The sequence below is a fragment of the Ctenocephalides felis genome, unplaced genomic scaffold, assembly GCF_003426905.1.
Source record: "Ctenocephalides felis isolate EL2017-DRISC unplaced genomic scaffold, ASM342690v1 CF-g0.4_SCAFFOLD_01492, whole genome shotgun sequence".
In the NCBI taxonomy this organism is placed as follows: Eukaryota; Metazoa; Arthropoda; class Insecta; order Siphonaptera; family Pulicidae; genus Ctenocephalides; species Ctenocephalides felis.
The window spans coordinates 25,983,980-26,010,369 of NW_020537646.1; the positions used below are offsets into that span (position 1 = coordinate 25,983,980).

General features: G+C 28.6%; 1 protein-coding gene across 1 annotated transcript; it reads left to right on the plus strand.

Annotated features, from left to right (window-relative positions):
- The first annotated feature begins 12,282 nt into the window (after window positions 1-12,282).
- LOC113371091 (zinc finger protein 503-like) lies at window positions 12,283-20,662 on the plus strand. Its single transcript, XM_026611735.1, has 2 exons — window positions 12,283-12,417; window positions 19,454-20,662. The coding sequence occupies exons 1-2, from the start codon at window positions 12,358-12,360 to the stop codon at window positions 20,660-20,662; spliced, it is 1,269 nt and encodes a 422-aa protein (XP_026467520.1). The 5' UTR covers window positions 12,283-12,357.
- The last annotated feature ends 5,728 nt before the right edge of the window (window positions 20,663-26,390 follow it).

The following is a 26,390-nucleotide window of genomic DNA, read 5'->3' on the forward strand; positions in this document are numbered from 1 at the left end:
AGTATAGTTGTAACATGAAGAATTGTACAATGTTTATTACATTATCAATCCATTTTTAAGTGACAAATGATTGTAATTAAACTATTGCAATTATAAAAAGTGACTCAATGGGTTCCATTTAGTTCAGGTTAGGATTTAATGCAAATATCGTTAAAATTGACAGAGAATATCCAACATATAAACAAATCTAGCTATTGGTCTGCTGTTATGTGAATAAATATAATTCACTTTTACGATACCCGTTTGTTTTTTTTTAAATTTTTTTAAACAGTAAACAAAATTATTCTTATTGTTAGTTTATACATTTGACGATGTTATTTCTTATAAACTACTATTTTCAGAAGGCAACCAACACAGTGGTTGTGTATTCTCTATGTGATGAAAATTAGTATTAGATACATCTGATATTTGGTGATATTTTATCTTGTAATGGCCTAAGAGGCTACTTTTTTGTTAAATTATATTTAGATCTTTATTTTCATGTAAAAACCGATATCACTACTAGTTGATATGAAGTTTTTGGAGATGGGTATAGAGCCCGGAACATGTGATTTTAAGACCAAAGCTCTTACCACGGAGTCATGGACAAGCCCAAGCTCTTAAAATTTTGTTTGTCTAAAATACTAAAAATTAAAATGTTTTATTTTTAATATATTAAATTTATATTCCCAAAATTCGTACTGATTAACCCTTTTCACTCGCAAATTCCAAAATTAATATATTTTAATTAATATGTATTTTGTAGCCGGAGCGGCGGCATCCGAGTGAAAAGGGTTAATTATTAAAAATATCTCAATCTAACACAATTTATGAATGGCATGACTTATCTATTTTCGTAATGAAAATGTTAGAAAATAAACAATTATTTGTTGGTTTTTTAGGTCTACCTATACTGACAAGTAAAGCTTTGTGAGTAGTTAAGGTATCAGTTTTTACTTGAAAATATGCATGAAAATATGTTTTTAAATGAAAATAGCTTTTCTGCCATTACTGCATTAAATCAAAAGTTATCAGCATTATAAAAATTTAATAATGAAATATAGGTAGTCAAACCATTAGTTTGCCTTTTTAAAAAAATCCACGTTCTAGAGGAAAATATTCATCAAAACAGCTCATAGAACTACTATGTTGTAATGGTTGTTTAAAATAAATGAATAGATAAAAAAGCTAGTAGTGTATGACATCGTACCTTAAGGCAAATTGCTGGAACTTCCCGTACTGTAACAAAATGATCGAGGAATATTAAATGTTTTCAAATAGATTTTTATAAATATTGTAACATTGTCTAATATTTATGTACAACTACTATGTTGTGATGGTTGTTTAAAATAAATAAATAGATAAAAAAAAACTAGTAGTGTATGGCATCGTGCCTTAAGGCAAATTGCTGGAACTTCCCGTACTGTAACAAAATGATCGAGGAATATTAAATGTTTTCAAATAGATTTTTATAAATATTGTAACATTGTCTAACATTTATATGAATTTTATGAACTGAATTGCAAAGTTGATATTACTTATTTAAAGTATATTAGAACAGAATTAAAATTAAAATCTGAATTATTTAGGATATATAAAAAAAATTCTAGAAAAAAAATTAGAAACTAAAATTTGTTTTTGCAAAAGCAATTATTTTGTTGAAACAAGCAGAAAGTTCTTTGAATAATTCAAATCGGACGCTCAGTTCTCTCAAAAGCTGCCATTTTTTGCACATTTAGCTCCGTGTCTTCGAAATAGCTGGACCTGCATTTGCTAAAACTAATCACCCCAATCATTACAAATTGAATGTTTTTTAGATCATACAAATCGGATACTCCGTCCTCTCAAAAACTCGATTTATTTTTTCTGCACTCTTAGCTCCGTATCTCCGTAATGGCTGGACCTGCCTTTGCCAAAAAGTAATCAGCACATCTCCCTATCAATGGGAATCGAATGTTTTTCGAACCATTCAAATCGGTTGATCTGTGCGCCTGAAAACGTGGACAAAAAAATGAGGGCATACAAAACACTCACACGCATCCATTTTTTCTGAGGTATGCCAAAATGTTCAGAAACCTTCAAAACGTCGAGAAATTCAAAAAATTTTATTTTCGATTTTCGGCCTATTACTATAACTGCCGTACGGGAAGTTAATATAATACTTGAAGTCTAATGAATTATAAATAAATTACTATTTTGTGAACCTTTTATGAATACTTTTAAAATTAATTTTAAAATTTAAGTAGCTTTTATAGATGCACTTACACTTTTCATTATACATTTTTTATTGAAATTGTAAATAGCAATCAAAATAATATAATTTTATAAGCTAGCATGAAGAACGTAAAGATAATATTACGAAAAATGTATAGACACCACTACAGTGAAAAATGTCTAGGCTGAGGAAGGTTGAACATTTTTTCAGTCTTCTTACAGACTATAAAAAATGAAGTATATGTATGAAGAATAAATACTTAAAAATTCAATTTTCAACCAAAATCATTCATCTATATAAAATACTAACTCATGATTATAATTTATAGAATATCTATTATTACAGAACTGTTTCATTATTATTTCAGTACCAAATCCTTTTAAAACATTTTGAATACAAAGTGGTTTTCCTGTACTATATATTCACGCGACTCGCGTATCTCCCTATTGGCACTGGAGTGCAAGCGTGACCGAGAACTCGTTGTAAAATTGAAATGTTTGCGTTACGTGCCCGTTCGATGTTTCGATGGATTAAGTCGCAGCCATCATCAGGGCGCTTTATCATGACGTATCATATAACCACCCGCGTAAATCGGACCGTGTCGGATATATTGAAATTGTGATACATCTGCTTAGGGCAAATTTGTCATTAATATTAATAAATCTGATAGGCAACATACTTCTAAAGTAAGTAAAATATTGGTTAATCAATATTGTTTTTGCATCACACTAGAATTGGTTTGAAGCATTGTAATTAAATACAAATTCAATTACAGTAGAACCTCGATTAACCGCTTGATTGTTGTCGATAGGCATCCGGATAATCGAAAATCTGGATAATCGAATGTATGAAGAATAAAGATGTGTATTTATTAAAAATAGCAAATACATACATAGATATCAACAAAAATAATGTTTATTAAGAAATTGAAACTTCTTTATGTATGTACATATATATTTTCTTAGATTACATTACATACATATACTAAACTGCAGATAATCGTGCAAAAATTCGAATTGTAGATAAGTACATGCATATAAATTAGTCGCAGGTGGTAGTCCGGATAATCGACGTTCTACTGAAGTTGAAAGTTTGTATGACGATAGATTTCATAATCTAAAATAATATACTGAAATTTAATTAGTTACAATAATAGCAGCTGAATTACAATGATGCATCAAGGTTTAGAATATCGCTGCGAGCTTCAGCGATTCTAATCAGAATCTATGCTGAAGCATCTGCAGGTTCTGTGGTGTTCTGTGGTTGCTAGGTTGCTAGGTTCCTACTGATTACAGTTTACGTTCACACTCAATAATATCTATTTCTAAAAAACCATATAGATGAAATGAAATGTGTTAAACATATTAATTCAATTAATACAATTACAGATATTATAAATGTGTTTTATATTTTTTTCTATATATATGTTTCAAAGACATCAATTGGAAATAGTATTAACAATTTTTTTGCTAAAACTAAAAATATTGATATTTTTGAAATAAACAGTTGAACATTATACCTAAATAAATAAATTTTAATTCTTATTGGCCAAGTTTATCATATTTACTTATCGGGAAGTTTACGCTTTTATCAAAACCTACACCTATAATTATAAGATTTTTTAATAGTTATTTATAAAAATTTCTAGATCACTAGATAGACCTAGTAAAAACAAAGTAAAACGCTAGACATAGCATAAGACAACATAAAAATTTTGTTTAATCAAATCATTTTATTAAGATTTTAATTCCTTGAAGAGAAAACTTTGCTTAGGCCAAATATTTGCCTAAATTTTGTGTTATATGTGCCTTTAATTTGGTGTTCTCAACGTTTCAACTCATTCTGAATTGTTTCGCATTCTAGCCAAAAATCCTAAACTGATTTTGAAAATTCAAAAACTGCTCGAAAAATATTAATAAAGAATCGTGCTGATTAGTTTTTGGTAGAGATTAGCCGTAAATATTAATTGTTGGTATTGGTATTATTTTTGATGATTTTGTTAGAACTTCTTATGATAAAGGTTCAGCGTCTTGAAGGGCATTATAAAATATTAGTCTAGGACAAATTGTTTAAATTAAAAATGTGTTAGAGGTTGGCTTAATGATTTGTCTCAAAAATTCAAGACAATTAGATTCTTTAGATTTAGTATTGTAATATATTTAATATAGTGCTTGTAATTATTCTCTGTACATATTATACAAACTTGAAGTACTACCAATGGGTGATATTTTAAAATTTTATTTATTATCTTAGTCACAACAATTACTGAATGCATTTTTAGACAGTTGTAGCTTGATGAAAATAAAATAAAAAAAAGTTATGTGAAATATTTATTATTCATAAAACTTTTTCATCTTGCCTTAAAACATGACTTGCAAAATGCCATTTACATCTGGTTAATTTGTAGACTTAATTTTATGCTAATGAAAAAAAATCATTTGTTCGAAACTATTAGAATAACTGCTAATTTCAAGTAATTTAACTATTTTAACTGAAAATTTTAATTTATTTGTTTATTTTATTTCGTAAATGATAAATTTTTGATTACTAAGTAATTAAACAATGTGGAGCAGTTGAACACGAATCACTTACCAAGTTTGTACCGAGATTTTGATATTTATGGAGAAAATGATTTATGGGTTTGTAATTACACAACTTTATACTTTGCTATCAAATCTATTACCGGATTCGACAGCATCGTATTATTTTCTCCATTCTCGACGTTTTGAGTTGGTATAATATCCGATTTATCGCCGTATCGAAGCTTTTGATCTGATCTTCTGTTTGTGAAAGCGGGACTATATTTAAAGTTTGAATTATAGCTCGCAGATTTTGCGCAGATATTTTTCATGTTCGCTATGTTCGTTCTGTCGGTATAATTTATGAGTAGCGTTTGACAGAAAATCGATCGCGGAAAAATATTATGCGAAAATATTTCTGGAGGCTCCGATATGTAGATGCTTTGTACGGCGGAGGTTACCAATGCGTTGTACGAATAATCGAAATAAATGGATTCTACATTAGTTTCTTTCTTGATGATTAATTTTAGATTCGGTAACTTTTCTGTGTATTCACTAAAGCTTTTCTCAAGCGGTCGATATTAGTAGTAAACACGATCAACTTAGACTTTTTAACGACAAATTATAATACAGGACGTTGATGCGCAAAATGTTGTTAAGTATTGAAAAAGCTATATAGAAAATTTTCGACTTGCATTAAGTATACAATTATAACATAAATCACTTATAGGCTTATCCAGAAAATACTACAAGTAAAATTGTAGGAATTTTTTTTCAATAGCAATCATAATACAGAACAATTGTATGAGCTTATTTGGCTTATGTCATTCACTCACACACATACACACAGTTTCAATCACACATATAAATTAATGAGATAAATATTATATTGATAGTTAGAGAATCACTTCAACAAGTATCTCTATGAAAAAATGGCTTCAAAAATACAAAATTTGAGAAATTTTGAGATTGACAGAGATTAATATAACATGAACAAATTTAATTCAATAATTAAGTTTAAGTTTAGGATTAACCACTTTATAATGGTGATGTTCAACAATATATGTGCACTTTTGAGCAATGATAATTAAGTTATAAAATGAAAAAAATATTTTGTACCTATACAAGTTAAACCTGTTCATTTTTATTTAATGGGATATAGCAACGAATGAATTAATGAATAAAACAAAAATTATTGATTATTTAATTATTTTATCATACGCTTTGTTATTTTTATTTTTGATTTAATATATTTTTTGTATAACCTCTATAAAAGTACTTATTACAATGTATATTATGATCACTTTGATTATTCGGTTATCAAATATTATACCGTATCACAAACCATTTTTACAGACAATTCAATAAACTTTTATTTTTAACTGAAACACGCTGAAATATTACTTTTTGAGTAAATTTTAGAGTTAGAGCTAGAATTATTGAAATTTATTTTATTTACAATTGCCCTTAAAACACTTAATTAAAATACTTAATTAAATCAATAATTTAAACAAATTGCACAATTAAAAAAAAGTACTTTAAATCTACAAAAATAAATTAAAAGTCGAATTAATATAGTGTGTGTTAAACTTATTTCAATCTCTTGTAAGTACAAATTGTTGAAGCACAAAATATATATTAGCTCACCAGTTACTCTTTTCATTAGAATAATAATAATAATAGTAATTAGTACATAAACTTAAATTAATAGTTTTCCCAACAATGCTGATGAATATTTAGGTATAATCTTTATAAAAAAGGGCCCATGAAATTTGTATTTAGCATTGGGTAAATAATGTAGATTTTATTTTGAAAAATCCTTCATAATTCAAAATAAAATATTATACTATACTATATACTATATACTAATATACTATAATTCAAAATAATAATAATAATAATAGGATGTGTTTGACCCCTATGGAGTGAAAGGTGGCAGATAATTTATTTTTAGAAAATATAGCAAATAAACATATTCTTATATTTAGGCGGAAATAACTGGAAAATTTTCTGAACATATTTCGATAGTTGGTTGTTTGATATGTCGTATGTGCTGTGATTTATGTAAGCTTGATTTCCACAGTATATCTACCTTGTAGAGGTATATTTACTGAAATAAAAAAATACTGATGCTTATAGGCTTATATTATAAGTTGGGTTGCTGAATGGGATTTTTCTCTCGATGATGCATCTAATACAGCTCAACAATCAATCATGCGAGATCCGTGCTCTATTTTTTTTGTTAATAGCTAAATGTAACAGAACTGCATTTTCATTTGTTACACAGCAACACGTGATCGGGTACATCTACTAATTAAAATCAATCTTAAAGGTGTATCTTGTAATACAAATCACCTTAATAAATAAAACCATTTCTTCATATTTGTTTCTAAGTGATGTAAAGTTATATTATGGTTGAACAGCCAGACATGCGATTTCTGAAATCCCCAAGTATTACTACCTTTTCCGGCTCCGAAAACGGTCAGTATTTTGTTTTGAACAAAATCTGTATCATCAATTTAGTCGGTGTGGTTGTTCGCGTTAAACTGCTCACGAGAAGCCGGCGAGCTTGACCGCACACAATATCATTAGCGTGTGTCTGATGCTTAGCAGTTAACACACTCCCGTCACGTAAAACACAGCTCGTATGGGGGTGGCAAAAATAATCGACATATTAGAATTAAAATGTATATTTTTTTATTTGTTTATTTTATTTAATATAATTTATACTTACTAATAGCACATATTGGAACTAATAGAATGTATTAATTATATTAAATAAAATAAACAAATGAAAAATATACATTTTAATTCTAGTGTACTAATTATACCATATTAATAGTAATGTATAAATTATATTAAATAAAATAAACATATAAAAAAATATACATTTTAATTTTTCACCCCCATAAGCTGTGTTATACGTGACGAGAATATGTTAACTGCTACTCATAAATCAACAAAGTATGATACTATAATTATAATACAATTTTTATCAAAAATTAATAAAATCAAGACTATTGTTTATTATGAGTTGCTTATGATTAAATAACTTCAAATAAACCTAGCACACATTCGTAATATATAAAATATACACCATTTGAAAAATAATTCTTACTTAAGATTTATATTTTGTAGGTAAAATATTCGATAAGTAATATTTTGCCTCCTTCAGACAATTATTTTTGTATAAGAAATCATATCAAAGTTATAAGAAACATTCATAGGACATATATAAGATACATTTGTAGAGAATAAGAAGCTAATGCGTAATTTCTTCAAACTTACATATTCATTATAATCGAAAACTATAACACTCTAAAACTGCAAATCTTAATTTTAGAACTACGTGAGTAATAACGTGAAAATAGCTCATTCAGATAATATATTATTTATACAAGGTTTGTTTAATCATAAGCTATGATTAAACAAGCATTGTAAACATTGATAACATAAAATATACAGACCAACTCGGTAACTTTTACCTGGTAATTATCTTTTTATTGTTAATGCGAATATTTCAAACATCGAAATGATTATTTGATATTATTGTTTATGACTTTTATTATATTATATTAACGAAGTACATATAATGAATTTAATAACCGCGTATCAATTGGAACACACTTACTTTAAAGTCAAATAATAATGATTTTATGGTATTGTGATCATTTATCATACTAATTTTGAGAAGGGAGTAAATTGATAATTGCTACTGATTACAGGTTACTTATGATTATATAAAGTAAATGAGCAAAAATATGCATTTTGTGAAAAATAAAAACAATTTCATAGTATATAATTTATGTGCCAAAAACTATTTTAAATATTATTTGAAGGCTTAATTTGAAGCTTATTGAAATTATAATTACTTTCATAATATGATTTAGCATAATTTTGGAAGTATATTACATATCGTCAACTCTCGTTGAATTCGTTGCAATAAAATTAATTAGTTGTAAGTAGCATTTTTTTCCCTTTAGGTAAGTTGAATAAACTTTCCGATACGTACATAAAATCATTAATCCATAAGAAGTGATATTCAGCAATTTACATAAAATATTCATTTCATCTTGAAAATAACATTTTTGCTTTCACTAAAAAATAATTGATACAATGTCAAATTGATCTTTATAACACAAAACTTGTTTAATATATTTCATTTCGTCCATCAACTGTTTTTAGTGGTTGCCTACAAAACACCACAAAACGTATATATCAGTTATTTTTAACCATTTTGAGTAGTAAAAATGCCTTTATTTAAGTGTGGGTATCAACTGTATAACCAGTAGTTGCCTACGAAACTTCCACAGAACATTCATATGCTTCGGCATAGATTCTGATTAGAAATGGTCACGTCGAGATTCTAAACTGTGATGTTTTTTATAATTCAACCAGTTATCGTAGGCCTATGTTATGTTAGTTTATTCTTTCAGAGAATACACAATCCATCATTGTACAGAATTTTATAAAAATTGACAAAATTTTTTTTTTAACATTTAATTATGAGGACACAGTCCGGCTAAAAACTAATCAATACGATTCCCATACAATACTTTTTGAATAGTTTTTGGATGTTTGTGAAGTTGTAGGCTAAAACGTACCTAAACGAAAAATTTCACACTTCAATTGGAAAAAAACGGCTTAGCCGATTGTTGCGCAAAACTAGTCCTTATCGAGTTACATCGAATGGCTTTTATATTTATGTATAACGGTTTGTTTTTGGGATAACGTCGATGAAAGGTCAAGAACCGCCACACATACATATACTTAATGTAAACATAAAACTCCGTTTTGGGAAGTTTATAAACGAACAAGTAATCTGTGTATTACATTATCTTATGATTTTTTTTTTCTCTACATCGACATTCTTTCTGCCATCACCAACCGGCAAGACGACCGTGCTAAAAGGAGTCGTCGCCATTACTCCCGTGTTGTGTGTTGTTTCCCCCATCGGACTGATCCGCACAAAAGCGAAAAGGGCGCCGATCAAGTAAACAGGGTGTCAAACGCTAAGTGCCCCGTTTTGTTCGCCTTCACACAGACACACACTGTGTTGATGCCGCCATACACACCTCGCACACACAAACAGGGCGTTTATTATGTCGGGAACACATAAAAGATATATCCCATCAAACACGAAACACATAGTTTGGCAGCTGGGGTAGTTAATTATTCACCGAAATGCTATATTTGGCCCAAATAGTGATAATTGCTTTTGGTTTAGAATACCTGCCGCACAGGAAGTTCTTGAAAATGTTCAATATGATACAAATTTTCTAAGAGGTAGTTTTTGAATTTTTTCAATTCATTGTAGAAGTTTTTTTTCTTCTACAATACTCATTTACACGCACGCAACTCCTTTATAGCCAAATGTCTAATCCAAAATGTTATATCAAATAGTATTTGACAAATACTATCATATCTAACACTCTGACTTTCCAATGGTACGCGATATTTTGAAACCATATGGCACAAATTGAAGTTTTTAAATACATACTTGCATAATTTTGATTTTAGAATGTCCTGATTTGAATTGAGAAATCCAAGTAAAAATTGGACTGAAGCAAAAATTATTCACTGATCTCATTTAGTGACTTTAACATTATTTTTGTTTTTTACATTCTAAATTATTTTTCTTCTTGATTTTATTGTATATTGTACTCCTAATAGATTCTCAGCTGTGATTATAATAAATTAAAATGTTATCTCTTTTCTATATTGTTAACAATTTCTGCTAATTATTTATCTAACAAATTGCAGAATAAACCGTAGAAAAAAAGTTTGTTTGAACATTTTTATAAAATTTTCTTAAACAATAAATCATTCGACTCTCTGGTATCTTATTTTGAATATTATTGATTTACAAGCAATTTTTTAAAAATAATTAACATTTCAGGCGTATAAATTGTGTAGTAATAAATATATATGTAGTTTTTTTAGCGGTTTTAACTCAATATATGGTAAATAAATATAATAATGTAATCATTGCATCTTAATAGATGTCTTTTATTTCAAACAAGTATCAAAATCAATTCAAATCAATCAATCAAAAATCATTACTTAACAAAAAAAAATATATATATATATGCGAATATATACTTATTTTCAGCACTAGAAACTTTAATAAAAACGTGAATTGTTTTATACACGTTTTTAAAACTATTGATATTAAATTAATTAGGCAGAATAAAATTGGTAATTATTTGAAAGGTTAGATGTTGATTATTACATTTTAACTTTTGTCACGCAATTATTAATTTATTTATAAACTATAAAATTATGTACCAAATTTTAAGAGCTATACATCAAATAAAAACAACAGATGTTTTTTTTAGTATTTTTCGATATATGATGATCTTATGTCATTTTCATTGGTAATTTAAACTGGAGCAAATCTAATTAATTTGTATCATATCCAGAAAGACATAACTGAATTAATTTTTGTCATTTTAAATAACTAATTGATCAAATATTAAAATGGACACTATGAATAAACATGCTTCAAAATTGGTTATTCTAGAAAAAATATATCAGTATGTATTTAACGTACGGAAATATGGAAAATACTATAAAATATCTTTAATTTTTATTAGATGTATCGCTCTCATGATTTTAGGCCAAATATTTCAACATCAAAATTATTATAGTATATTTTTTAACATGCAAGGATGGATAAATCAGAATGATCTTATTTTTAACTATAAATGAATAACTAATTATTGATTAGACAAATGTCCCACATTTTTTGACAGTATGTATTAACTTCTTGAATTGATTTCAAAATTTGCAAGAAATATCAAAATTTTCAAACAATTTCAAAAATCTCAAAACATTTAAAATGTTTAAAGGTTTGAAATTGTTAAATTATGTACAGTATGTGAAGTTACAGCGATTTGCCTTAAGGCACGATGCACTAATTATTGAACAAATCATGTATTTATATTTCACTGGAATAAGTTTTTTTCACTATCAAGACGGTATATAATTCAGAATGTTGTTACTTTTACACAAATAATTAGTTATTCTATACACCTAATAAATGTACAAACACAGCCATTAAGAAGTGTTAAGTGGCATTTTAGCTCTCTTATTTCTCCACACCAACTCTCCCTCTAAGTCCATCCTCCAACGGCGTAAAAGAAACAGACAGCAAATCTGAACATTAGAGCGAATGCGACGGAAACCCTTGTCTCGCGGTTGCCGCTTATAATAATGTCTGAAGTGTGAACGCTTGGAGCTTAATAAGCGAGAAAGAAACAGATATACAGGGTAACGTATCACACTGGGCGAGGTTGAGTGAGACGGAAGATTCTTAGTCGTGTGCGCTTCACGAAAGCACATGGCTCGTGCGCTTACGTTCACACTCGCCGAAAGCTCGCTTTTGTCGAATCGGCACTTATCGCTTCTCTTCGCTGATCAGTTTAGTTCTGAACGTCAACGGATTAATACGTGTTCGTAAAAAAGCTTCTTACTATTAGATTGATATGTTGAGGATTAATTAAGTGATTTATAAAATTAATAATAATTTGACATTTTTGAATAATTAGTGACATGTACAGTGCACAAGGATACATATCGAAATCTGTGATTTAGTGATCAGTGTTTGATTTTTTTTGTTGGAATATAAAGGATACAATCAAGATGTTGACCTCAAGCAATCAGTATCTCAGGCCGGAGTATTTGACACCTTTACCAACTACGGTAAGCACATTTTTTTTATTAATTAATAAAATAATACAAAATTAGTTTTTAAAAATCATAATTTTATAATATATTAATCTTATTATATTAGTAATAAGATTTATATAAAATTCATTATATTATATTAGTGTTATAACAATTAACAATATTTTTTACGGCGGCCATGTGTTTCTCGCCCATTTTTATTTTTAAAACTTTTCTTGAAGAAGTGTGCAAAGTAGATGAAACATTTTTAAATCAAGTTTTCGGACAAATATCTTATGACATATAATATTAGAATTCATTATATTATATTAGTATTATTACAATTAATATTAATAATTTATTTTTTGGAGGTTACGAGTTTCTCTTCAATTTTTAAATAAATTTTGCATAGTAGAAGTGTGTAAAGTAGATGAAACATGTTTTTTTTAAATGAGGTATCCAGACAAATAAATTATCACATATTAAAGAATTTATATTAGAAAGATGATAATTTATATAGTAAGATAATGAAATTTATATCAAATTAATAATTCACATTGTATAAGGGTTATAACAATTTTATTGAATTCTTTTCCGGCGGCCATGTTTCTCGTTATTCTTTAAAAATTTTATATATTTTTTTAATTTTGTGAATTAGAAGTTGCAAAATGATTGTATAAGTGTTACAACAATTTTATTGTATTCTTTTCCGGCGGCCATGTTTCTCATTATTTTCTAAAATTTTTATATATTTTTTTTAATTTACTGAATTTGAAGTTGCAAAATTTATATAAATATTTTTTTAATTTTATGAATTAGATGTTGCAAAATATATAACATTTTTTTATAAATCAGGCTTGCAAACAAATAAATTTTCGTGTATTAGAGAAATCTGATGGTCTGATGAAATATGATGATTTTTCTAAAATTTTGCAAAACTTGATAGTATTGTAGAAAGATTCTAGCTTTCACTTAAAATATCAGTATATTTCATCTTATTTCATATATCCAAGGATAACGAAGCCTATAATTATCTGCTGTAGATTTACCATCAATATTTTAAATTAATTATTCATTTTTGAGGTCAAATAACATTTTTCTCAAATATAATTCTGGTTATTGAATATGTAATTCTAAAATACGTCTTTTACAACTTATTTCTATTTTTTACATGCATAATATTTTAATTAACATTATAGATAATATATAAGGAACGTAATTGCTAAGTTAACACGTTAATCGTCACAGTAATATCAGAAAGAAAAACCCAATGTGCCATGGTTACTTCTTAGATAATTTAGATAAAAATGTATCAATTTTGAGACTTCATGTATGATTTTTTTTTTGGTAAATTTTTGGAAAAACTATTTTTTATTCCACACGTGATGACTGACATGTCCTGATATTAAATCTTTTTTTGTAAAACGTGGTCTTTTCCAAATTCTACCTTCATCCGCCATGTATCTACAACCTCTTAGCGTCAGACACATATGACTTACATGGCAATCAACGTGTTAAATAGTCACCCACCAACTTTTTATAGTTTCCTATATAAATATTCATTATCCTCTTCGGCGTAGGTAGACAATTTATCACATTGACCGCATTTCAAACATCACTGTACACTACATTTTCAATTCGCATACATGTTGTATTTTTGTTGGACGTTTTAGCCCATTAATTGTTCGGCAATAAATTTGGTTGGACTTGAAACGATATCCTACTATGTTGACTTTTGCAGATCAGCCGTGTGAATTTATTGCTCCATGTGCGACTGTTTTGTAATTGCAAAGAAATATTTTGGCATGGTGCAAAATTGCTTCGGATAAAGGATTCAGGAATTGTGTAACTAATTCTTCTCGGGAACGATTCGTGAATTAGTTTATATTATTTTGTACATTTTAATATTTATTTGTGCTCAAGCACACCTTGTTTTTCATTACAACAATATGTACAATACGTTTCTAAATCTATAAATTTTGTATAAATTAGATTATTTACCATCATACCCAGATGTCCAATTACTGGATTTGCATTCAACTTAGACATTACGGAAAAAAATAGTACGGAACCCATAGAAATATAAACAAAATTTATACTTATTATCAAAATCTCTGTAAAATATCTGATAATTTGATGTGCATATGTCTAATGATCATTTTTGACCATCAAATGGCACTTTTTTTACTTTTTTTATTGGATCTTCAAAAGCGCCAGATCTGCCTTTCCAAAAGTTCTTCATTTCGTCAATACAAATAAAATCAAGTTTTCTGAATCATTGAAATCGGACGCTCCGTTTATTTAAAAAAATGAATAGCAATTTTTCGCACTTTTTGCCCCATATCTTCGAAACGGCTAGACCTGCCTTTGCCAAAAAGCAATCAGCACATCCTCCCTTCAATAGGAATCGAATGTTTTTTGAATCATTCAAATCGGTTGATCCGTGCTCTCGAAAATTTGTTTCCAAACATACATACTAAACACACACACTCGCACTCACATACACATATATATACATTAAGGTGGTCCTTAATATGGACATTTTCGAATTTCCTTGCTCGCAAGGGCTCAAATGATTCCAAATTTATAAAAAACAATTCTCTCAAAGTTTTAGCTCTTAATATTGTTTCTTAGATAGTGCGCAAATCAAAGTTTTGTATGGAAATAGCATGAACAATTTTTCAAAAATGTTTTTAGATATAATTTTGCTTACAAATAAATGAGTTTTATTCAAAATTTGTCTTTTCATTTTAATTCATTTATCGCTAAGTTATACCTAAAATTATTTTTTTTAATTTTTAAAATTTTTCCATGCTATTTCCATACGAAGTTTGATTGAATTGCGCACTATCAAAAAGTTAATATTAAGAGCTAAAACTTTCAGAGAATTGTTTTTTATTAATTTGGAACCATTTGAGCCTTTGGGAACAAGAAAATTCGAAAATTTCCATATTAAGGACCACCCTAATATACATCCATTTTTCTAAGGTATGCCAAAATGTACAGAACTCTCTAAAACGTAAAGATATGCAATTATTTTAATTTTTGATTTTTGTTGAGATTACTAACTTGAGTATCTGCTCTAGGAATTTTTTCCCAAAATAACTTCAAAAGAGTGCGTATCCTTTATTACCGTCATTGTAAATACGCATAAACCATTGCAAACGACGAAGTGAATTAGAATAGACAAAGATTTTTATAGTGTTTCTTTAATGTGGCAATAAATCCACGGTTTTCCACCTACTTTCATGATTTTTACGAGCGATGAATCGCCAGAACAGTAGAACGCCATAAATAACATGTTAGCAGATCACATTCGCCCACACACATGTCACACTTTACTAGTTTGGCACATGTTGAACAAAGCGGAGATGTCAATAGCACTCTATTAAACCACAAGACGGATAAATTATTCATTTGAAATTGATTTATTATTGCTCTTGCGAAAACCTTGTTATCTACTTCAATTTTTATAAATATTGTGCAAACATCTGTTAGCACATCGAATTGATTTGTCAGAGGAAAAAAAATTGATTGTAATATTATTCATGAGCGATATGATTGTTTATTAAGTTGGATAAATGGTATAAACTTGTTGATTGCGTTAAACCAGGACCGGGAAACATTTTTAATCATTATCCCAATTTTTCTTGGTCTAATTTGATATTATCCCCATGGCGAAGATAGATTACCTCCCATATGGACAACTACCTTGTAAATACAGTGACTATCAATTAAAAATACACATAAAAAACAATTTATGGTTGCCACAAATAATTACTATTTTTATTAACTTTCTGTAGGGTAAGTTATAGTAATCGCAAAAAAATCAAAAATCAAAATACTTGCATATATTTACGTTTTACCACCAAAAATTCCATTTTTACCCCATTTGGGTTAATTTACCCCGGTTTCCCGACCACTGCATAAAAGCAATATGGAATTTGTGGCTAATTGTAGATTGAATCAATACAAAACATTTGATGGACATTTATAATATCATCATTCTGTTTTTTACTTCCCATTGGGTAACTTATAGTAATCGCAAACAAACCGAAAATGAACATATTTATGTTTTGAGGTTTTCTGAACATTTTCGCATACCTTAGCAGAAATTATGTGTGCGTGTGTATGTGCGGATACAATTTTTCATCGACGATTTCGAGAGTACGGATCAACCGATTTGAAGGGGTCCAAAAACATAGGATTCGTGATGTTTTACTTCCCATAGGGTAATTTATAGTAATCGCAAACAAACCAAAAATAAAAAAAAATCGCGTTCAAAGCTGTTCTGAACATTTTTGCATACCTTAGCAACACTAGATGTGTATGTGTGTGTGCGTGAGCGTGTGTATGTGCGGATACAGTTTTTCTTTCGAGAGTACGGATCAACTGATTTAAATGATTCAAAAAACATTCGATTACTATTGACAGGAAGATGTGATGATTAGTTTGTGGCAAATGCAGGTTCAGTCGTTTCGAAGATCCGAGAAAAAAGTGCAACAAATGGTAATTCAGTTTTTGAGCGAACAGAGCGTCCGATTTGAATGTTTCAGCAAATATTTCACTTGTATTGACTGAATGAAAAATTAACTGTATTTTCGGAAAGGTACAGCGGTTTTAGAGATCCAGAAGAACTTGTTAAAAAACGCCTGTTTGCGGTTAAAAATGATCAAAAGGCATATGTATATCAAATTATCAAAATTTTAATAAGTACTTATTGGGTTTCCATACTTTGTTGATTGCGTACCATGATTTTTAATTTTCAAAGTTCATTTATACGCCTCATAAAAATGTCATCTGCTTGAATGAATTGTCTTGATTGTGATTAAAAATACATTGGCTTCATACTGACCGCGGGACGTACTGGTTAGTTTTTGCGATGGGCAGGTCCAGCCGTTTTGGAAGTACGATGCAAAGGCAGCAAATAAGATCATGCAGTTTTGAATTCAACATTTTCAAAAAGTACATTTTCAAAAAATTCAAAATTTTCAAAAAAAATCAATTTTCAAAACTTTCAAAAAAATTCAAAATCTACAAAAAAATTCAAAATTTACAAAAGACTTTAGAATTCACAAATAATTTCAAAATTTACGAAAAAAAAACAGACTTTCAAAAAAAAACAAATTTTCCAAAGATTACAAGATTATTGAAAATGTAGCTTTCATACTAGAAATCTAGAAATTTTCAACGAAACTTCAAGCTATTTGCCTTACGGCGCTATGCCATGCACCACTAGTTTTTTTACTGGATAGTTTATTAATTATATCAATAAATCTACAATTTGTTAGTTGAAATTCGAGTGATTCAGAATGATTTTATTATTTCATTCTGAACACCACTATTTGCCATCTGCAATGTGGATCGATCGCGTTCGCACATGCAATATACGTCTGCCATCAAGAACGTCAAGTGCTTAGTTATGGCTGTTTTATTGCATCCACGGTTAGAGCAAACTGCCTTTGTTAACCGACGTTGAGACATACCTGCGTTTTTAGCACGTTCTCTCTATATTAGTTTAGTCTACACACCTCGCTAAATACATTTCACGTTTGTCTATTAATTACTCTTAGAAAATTTACCTAATTATTCAAACATCCGCTCGTAAAGATAAGACAACGACCATAAAATGGAAACCATACTTTTATAGTTATTGATTCAACATCCTAAATTATAGTTCTGCAGTATATTTTTCACATTGTTTGATAATGTGGTAATCAATTATTCGCTTGTCTTTTACTATTGAAATTAACTTTTCAATTTATATTTCCAAACAAATTATGTTGCAATGTTCAACATGTTCCAAGACATGCCGTGCGAACACTGGCAATATAAAATTGACGTATGATTTATATCTTCAGCCGCGGAATGAACGTGCAATAATTTATAACGTACAAAGCAAAGTAATATATTTGCATATATTAAGGCATAAATCATTTAGAATTGTGCAATAAATAAAACTCAGCCCCTTATGATATATAGGACCGCATGATGTCATTGAAACAAAGAAGTTTGCAAAGCGCTTTTGATTCGCAGGGAATGAAAACACTCAAGTGCAATAAACATATGCCAGTGCATATAATAAAAAATGCAATGTTCTGGAATATCTAACTATTCATTTCTCTTCTCTTTCAAAATGTTAACTACAATTTAAAATATAAACTTCCTTTGTTTACGCAGAGTGAGCGGACTTCACAACGTATTCGGTCGAAATTATGAATACAAATACACGTTTTACAGCTTTCGTGCGCTCGTAAATAACAATAAAAAACGAATAAAAAACAGCCAGATTTACGGCAGCCATAACTGAATTACTAAATATTCATAAAAAACCGCGCCTGGTCATTATTCAAAATGAAAAAGTTAGTAGCAGCTCTCTCTCGCGCGTTTTGAAGCAATTAAACAACTCTCAAATTAGCACTTCATTTAAAATTCAAACTGATATTTGTGCATATTTTTAATTAAATCGTGTTGTAGATATTCCATTCGTTAGCACCATGACATATTCGCGGCTAATAAAACGGTGTTTTGATTTATTTATTCTGGTTGAAAAATACATTTTGTTTAATGTATTCATTTTATATGCGATATTTTATGTCACGAACCTGAGACGATTTTAATTATATTTATTTGTAATCAGTTTGATACGTCAAAAATTCGGATTCAGAATACAATGGAAATATATTTCACATGTATGTACCAAGTTTATTTCCTATCAACACCGGCATTATTTGATTTGATTTAATCTAATTGATGCAATGATGATTTGTAACTTCTGATACAATTGATTAAATTTCGTAAGTTAAATAGCGTTTTCTACATTCAGACTAGAGAAATAATTTTAATTACTAGGTCATGCAAAGAGGCACGATTTTCCAAGAACTCGTAGATATTACCGTTTATTATGTGAATATACTCGTAATTAATATAATTACCTAAATTTATTGCACACTTTATCAAGAAAATAATTATATTATTTTAAAACGCAGTAGTAGTACAGTGGACATAGTATAAAATTTTATTTTTTTGTAGTTTAATACCCAAATTAAACATTTTTCTCTTTCTATTACAGCTCGATGCTAAGAAGAGTCCATTGGCTTTATTAGCTCAAACATGTAGTGCGATAGGAGCTGATACACCAAATCCAAAGCTCCTTGCATCCATTGAGAAATCTACTAAAAGTTCGTCGGCAAGCAAAACGCCAACCTCTTTGTCGAATCACTCTACTACACCGACTAACATGAGCGAGTCAAATAATAATACAATAACTTCTAAACCATCTCACTCTCCTGTCAACGCGAGCATCAGGTCGAGTCCATTAAATAGTACAACTACATCAGTATCACCAAAAATGCCTTCAAGCTTCAAGCCATATGAAAATACACCTGTAAAGTCACCGACTCTTGCTCAAAATACACCTGAAAGTAATTTGAGAGCGCGAACTCCTAAAAGAACGCATACACCTCTTAGATCTTCTAGTAGTAACAGCTCTGCGAATTCGCCTCTGCCTGATAGAACGTCGCCAATTCAATCTTCACCCAAGACTCCTATCTTACCACCATCTAGTAGTTACATGTTAGGATTGCCACCACCGTTGGGATTAGATCATTTGAAAGCTGCGTACTTGAATTACGCACGTGGATTGAAGCCAGATACTTTTAATCCTGCTTGCAGAGATCCTTATTGCACTGGTACATGTATCAGTCCATTGTTTGGAGCGGCATCCGTGCCGAAGACATGTCCTGCTGGATGTCTGCAATGCGATCATGCGAAGACACCGTACGCTCCTAGCGCACATCAGCAGCAAGCAATGGCTTTTGCTCATGCTCAGTTATATGCTTTAGCAGCAGCAGCCAATCAACCATACGTTTGCAACTGGATTTCCGCAGGTGACGCTAGCACTTATTGTGGAAAGCGTTTTAGTAATTCTGAGGAACTATTGCAGCATCTAAGAGCGCATACAGGTGGTTCAGGGGCAGATTTATTGGGGCCAAGCGCGGCGCATCATTTGCTAGCAAGAAGTGGCTACCCAACGCCACCATTGAGTCCGTTAACTTTGGGAAGTGGAAGATATCACCCATATTCAAAACCAATGCTGCCCCATTCATTACCACCACCGATGGTTCCACCACATTTGCTACCACCTGCGGTTGGTGGTCTACCGCCTTACTTTTCGCCATATGGCAGCTTCGTACCGCCACTACCAAACTTGGCAGCACTTGCCCAACCGCCAGCAGGCAGCGGTAGGCAATCAGGTGCCCAGAATGGACTGCATCATTGATAGTTTCTACTAGTTACGATTATAATTCATAGAATACGCGATGCTTTAGCATACGTTGTGAATATTGTGATTCTGAATTTGTTTATGTTCTGATTCTATCATGTGATATGGAGAAGTTAGTAGCTCATCTGAACTATTTTCTTTGATCAGTTGTGCTGTTGCTTATTGCGAATCTCTCGAAGACTTGATTGTTCTTGTAGGTGCTTAAAAAGACACAGTTTAAAAATTATTTCTCATATGTTATTTTATAGAGGAGTGTATATATGATAACCTGTAATATATTGTATAGGAAATTTTCTACTTATACTAGTGATATGTAATAAATATTAACAAAGAAACTATTATTAAGAAATATTAACAATAATAAAAATTATTCAGCCAAAGTATATATGATTTTTTTTGGAAAATTGTATGAATGATCTTGGGTTGAATATTTATATTTAATCTTAATATCATTTGGCATATATAGTCTTGCATACAAATCTTATATTTTAAATAATATTTTCTAATTCTAATGAACAGTCGATACATTTTTCTTTTCCACAATTTACTTACAAGTGTTTGTGACTGATTTTGCTCAATAGTATAAACAAGCTTATAATATAAAATTGTATAAGAATACCAAAACTTATTTTGAATATTGTGATTCTTTAGGTATAATTTCGTATTTTAAGCAGTGCCAAATACTTGAGAGCATTGATACATTCAATAAATTTTTATTTCTTAAAATAAAATTAACTTCTGTGTGTATATTTTTTGAACTCATACCATTTGGAACTGGCTGTAAACAAAATATCCGAGCTTATGTAAGTTCATAACTTTGTGAATATTATGATACAAAACTATAATTCATATCTCTAAATGTGTTTCTGTGTAAGATATATAATAGATTCATGTATCAAGAAAATATTATTCCGACCTATCATGAAACATCAAATTTAAAGTAAAATGAAAAATAGATGTGTAAAATGTATATTTTTAAAATATATTTTCTTGTTAACTTTATAATTTATAATTTGTTGTGCAAAAATATAAATCGTGATGATTAAAGAAATGAATTTTGAAAAAAAATATATTGTTTCATTTGTGTGATACCTTCCAGAATTTGTGGCAATATGCTTTGCGGTGGCCTTATTATTAACTCTGGTTAGGAATATTGAAGAGAAATAAATTGGAAATGATGTGTGAGACTTTATATATATATATATATGTATATATATATGTATATATATATGTATATTATATATATTATGTATATCTATATATATATATATATATATATATATATATATATATATATATATTATAATGGATAGAAACGATCCTGTTCATAATAACATCAATCATTCTTCAGTTTGAACAAAGACAATCGTGATCTAAAGACCGCTCCCAGTTCACTTTTGTAATGCAAACAATGCCTAAGAAAATAAATAGTAGATCCGTCGGCTGACAAAATATGAAATATAGATATTACCATCATGTCAGTCAAATAGGGTTTTGAAACGATTCTTGAGATATTGTCAACTGTTGTAAATAGAATTATTCATCAAGATTATTTATATTATATTATCGCATAATTTTGAATAAGTTTTTGGCTTTGAATCCAACCTATGTTATTACTATATTGTTGTGGGAAATGAATTTAGACAAACTTTAAGTTCTGCGAAGGGGTCAAAGTTGTGTTTTTGGCGTATATTTATTCATATAATTTTATTATTAAAAAAATTAATGGATTAAAACATTAATAGAAATATTTTTGTATAAAATTTTTCTTGCATTTTACAACACTCACCGAAGTTAAAAAAGTGAACCAAAATAAGTCACTTGTGCGATACAATCACCTTTTTTCTTCTAATTTACCTTTTTTATAAAATTTCATTACATTGATAAAATTTTTAGGCCATAGAAAATTACCATATTATTCTTTTTTTTCTTTTTATTAGTTATATACCTACTATCTAATATTTTTAAGATTCCTACTTAAAAAACTTACTCACTAAACTTACCTAATTTTCATTATCTATCAGTATATAGTTAAATAGTTATAACTTACTATAATATTAATGTGTAGGATAAATAAATGCGCATATGAGATTTTTTAATATTGACAAATTTAACAAACTTCAGATGTTTTTCGTGTTTCAGCTGGCACCTGGCTCATACGTCTATCAAAAGATCTGTGACATTTTTGAAAAATTCTGTATTACTTCTTTTTATCTTGCACTTTCATATTATAGTAATATGTTATAAGTAATAACAATATAGTGATAGTGACTTTTATTTTAGCCTGATGGCCTAGAAATACAGGTAGTTGTAGAGATATGAAACTTTAATTCATATTTCTAAATTATTTAATATCTTGAACCTAGACTAAAACTAATTGCAAATATACAATTTAAGTAAAATATGTAACCAAAACGTATGAACTGTATCAGGCCTTCCTTTTATTAAAAATAGTGTTTCTTGGCTCGTACGTTCAAAAAAAATATATTTTATTATAAAAATTTTTGTTTTAGGACAAGTAGACATAAAAATAAGACTTTAAGTTTATCACTAAATAAGCTCATATTTTTTTGATATTTGGTTTTGGTTGGTAACATTCTGAGTATTTATTAATGGAGTAATAATACCAAATCATGCAATTTTCTTGGTTGTGCTGTTACTTTTGTGTTTACTACTGTACAGACTAAATGTCTATTTATCCATAATCCAAACTATAAAGTCAATACTTCTAGACTTGTAGAGTCTTCATCAGAAGCATTTCGTGCCTTGACGAGGCTCCTTATAAAAATTTGTTTGGTAGCAAAAGATTCATCATTATTATCAGTCTATAATCAGTATAACTTAATCATTATTTATAAGAAATTATTTAATAAGTAAATAGTTAAAATTATATAATTATCAATAAAATATTATGAATTTTATATCGAATGGAAAAACAACTACTGAGTTGTTTTTTCCAACATGCCCTTTTAGTATACAATGTCCCTTTTCGGCCGACTGTTATAAATTCTTCAAATTTATTGAATGTTGTAAATAAAATAGATAATAAAAAAATATTATCAGTCACCTTATTTATAAACAATCCAAACTAAATTATTTTTTTGCATTTTTACATCAAACTGATTCAAAATCATTTATAGCTGATGACCTTAGATTTGCCAAAGTTTCTGTTTCTAAGGAGTATTAGGAGATTTTGGTTAGCTTACGCACATTAGGGGGCCATAATATCGATACGACAGATTCGGCGGCAACTACGCCCCTGGTCTTCATTATGTCATTATATCTTAGGCGTTTCATATTCCTCCTGGTAGGTGACCATCCCTGTCTATTGCAACGGCCTGACATGATGTGTCTGCTGTCTGTTGGTATCGTGATGAATCTATTGTTAACAACAGCGAGGCGATGTCGGGTCACGTATTCTGACAATATATCATTATACGATGCCACACAAAACATACATATGCGAAATTAGAAAGAGAGCCCGTAGTCTATTTGTTAAAAGTACTGATTTATACTCATTCGATTGCTTTTTGAAGAATGGTTTTGACTAGGGTTTGTTGTTTTCAAAAACCGGCTTTAAAAATCGGTTTTTGGCTAATTATGGAATTCGAAAACCGTTTTTTTTAGTGAAAAAAGTCGGCTTCTGCTGTATAAATGGAAAATGACAATTATAGCTATTATTAATGATTTTTTAAATTTAGAAATATATATCATTTTTATTTATTCGAAAACTTTCCTTCACTATCATAATAATATTTTCATTCTTATATGTGAAAATGATGCATGAATAACGAACAAATATTTTCAAAGTTATTTAATTAAGATAAACTATTATTTTTTAGTTCTACTAATTAAAATTAAAATAATTTTATTTACTATTTATAAAATTGAACAATAAATAAATTCAGTCAAATTCTGCTCTAAATTACATTAAATTTGCGGATAAATTACTGAATATTCAAGCAAAAATTTATTTTCTATATAAAATTCGAAAACCAGTTAAAACCGGTTTTTTAGTAAAATTAAAATTCGAAAACCGGTTTTCTGAAATGTCAGTTTTTGTATAAACCCTAGTTTTGACCAAAGAGTTCGAAAAAATGAACGACAATAATCATGAATTATGATTGTAATATATAATCTTACGATTAATTATAACACAATAACTCTAGCTAAAAGTGAACCAACCCATTTTATCAATCATTAATTTTATCATCATTATTTTTTTATTTCTTCTATTAATTACGATTTGTCTTTATACAATAAAAAGACATTCAGTAATTTTAAGATATATACATGAATATTTAACATCTATTCTAAAATGTTACTCAGTAGTAAGCCGTTTCACAAATAAATAAAATTGAATTGCTGTCATATGAAGTGAAATTGTAGATAAATATAATAAATAACAAGTTAACCTAAAAAACTTTTATTATTTAGATTATTTTTTGAGCTACGTTTTCTGGTATAGATCAGTAAAGTTACTAATAAAATAAATTCATAAATTAAAAAAAAAATCATTTTATTAAATCAATTTGTGCAATAGAATAAAAATATTATGTTAAAATTGTTTTGCTTGTAAAAGTATTTGGAATGATTTGTTTTTATATCTTGTAATAGCAACTTCACAAGTTATATAGTTAATATTTAATTATAAAACATTTATTAACACGATAAATGATAAATAAAATCAGTTCCGCCAAAAACAAGAAATTGAAGGTGGAAGCTCTTCGTTTCAGTTGTTCATGGATTACTACAGTTTATTAAAAAATCGATATAAATTATAATAAGATTTTACTAAATATATTAACGATTTTATAAACAGTCAATTTTTTAGTACATTACATATATTGAAAACAACCTCAAGCTTGAATAATGTGCTTATTTATGCACTTGTTTAATTATTTCAAACTAATATTTGAAAATAATTTTAACATTCAAGCAATAAATTGTGCTTTTCTAATCATTACAAATTAATATTTTAATTTTAGTCTGTTATTAATTTGCAATGAAGATATAGGAACAAATAACAAATTTATTTTGAATGGAAACTATAAAGTATTAGATTTATTTTACATTACTTTGTTATTTGACTATTTCTCCAAACTTGGAGTTTTAAAATTATTCACATAAATGGAATAATCCCTCTTTATATACAAGTTTCACTATATTTGTCAATATAGATGTTTTTATATATTTCAATACTAATCGAAAATATATCTATTATAAAAATTTTAATATATTCTTATGATTTTATAGATTAATTTAATTTGGCTCTTTTAAAATTAATTTTCTTTTTTTACAGGAATGATTTCATACAGCAATTGCACCGATGTACATCTACACTGCAAAGGTAAGATTTATATTGCTTTTTTTTATAATATTGTTAGTTTTATGTGTAATCTGTTTGTCTGTAATATCAAAATGTTAAATTTTTTAAAATCACCGAGTAAAATTTTCGGTAAATATATATGAAGAAATGAAATAATCTTTTATGAACATATTCAATACAAAAAACAACAAGTTTTTAAAGATCATGTTTAAATACCACGTTTTAGAACTATATATGTTACATCACCGAGTTTTCTGCAATATTTTTCCATGAATTTACATCAATAACTTTTTGTTTTGCCAAAAGTACTTGGAAATTCAATCAACATTTTAAAATTTCACAACGAAAACCAGAAATCGTTATTATCGTTCACATTGTGAAGTGAAGTCAAATTTT

What these genes read in the sequence shown, in the direction of transcription:
- LOC113371091 (XM_026611735.1), top strand. Translation starts at nt 12,358, where the DNA reads ATGTTGACCTCAAGCAATCAGTATCTCAGGCCGGAGTATTTGACACCT. An exon ending in TGACACCTTTACCAACTACG is followed by an intron (nt 12,418 to 19,453) that starts GTAAGCACATTT and finishes TTTCTATTACAG; the next exon opens with CTCGATGCTAAGAAGAGTCC.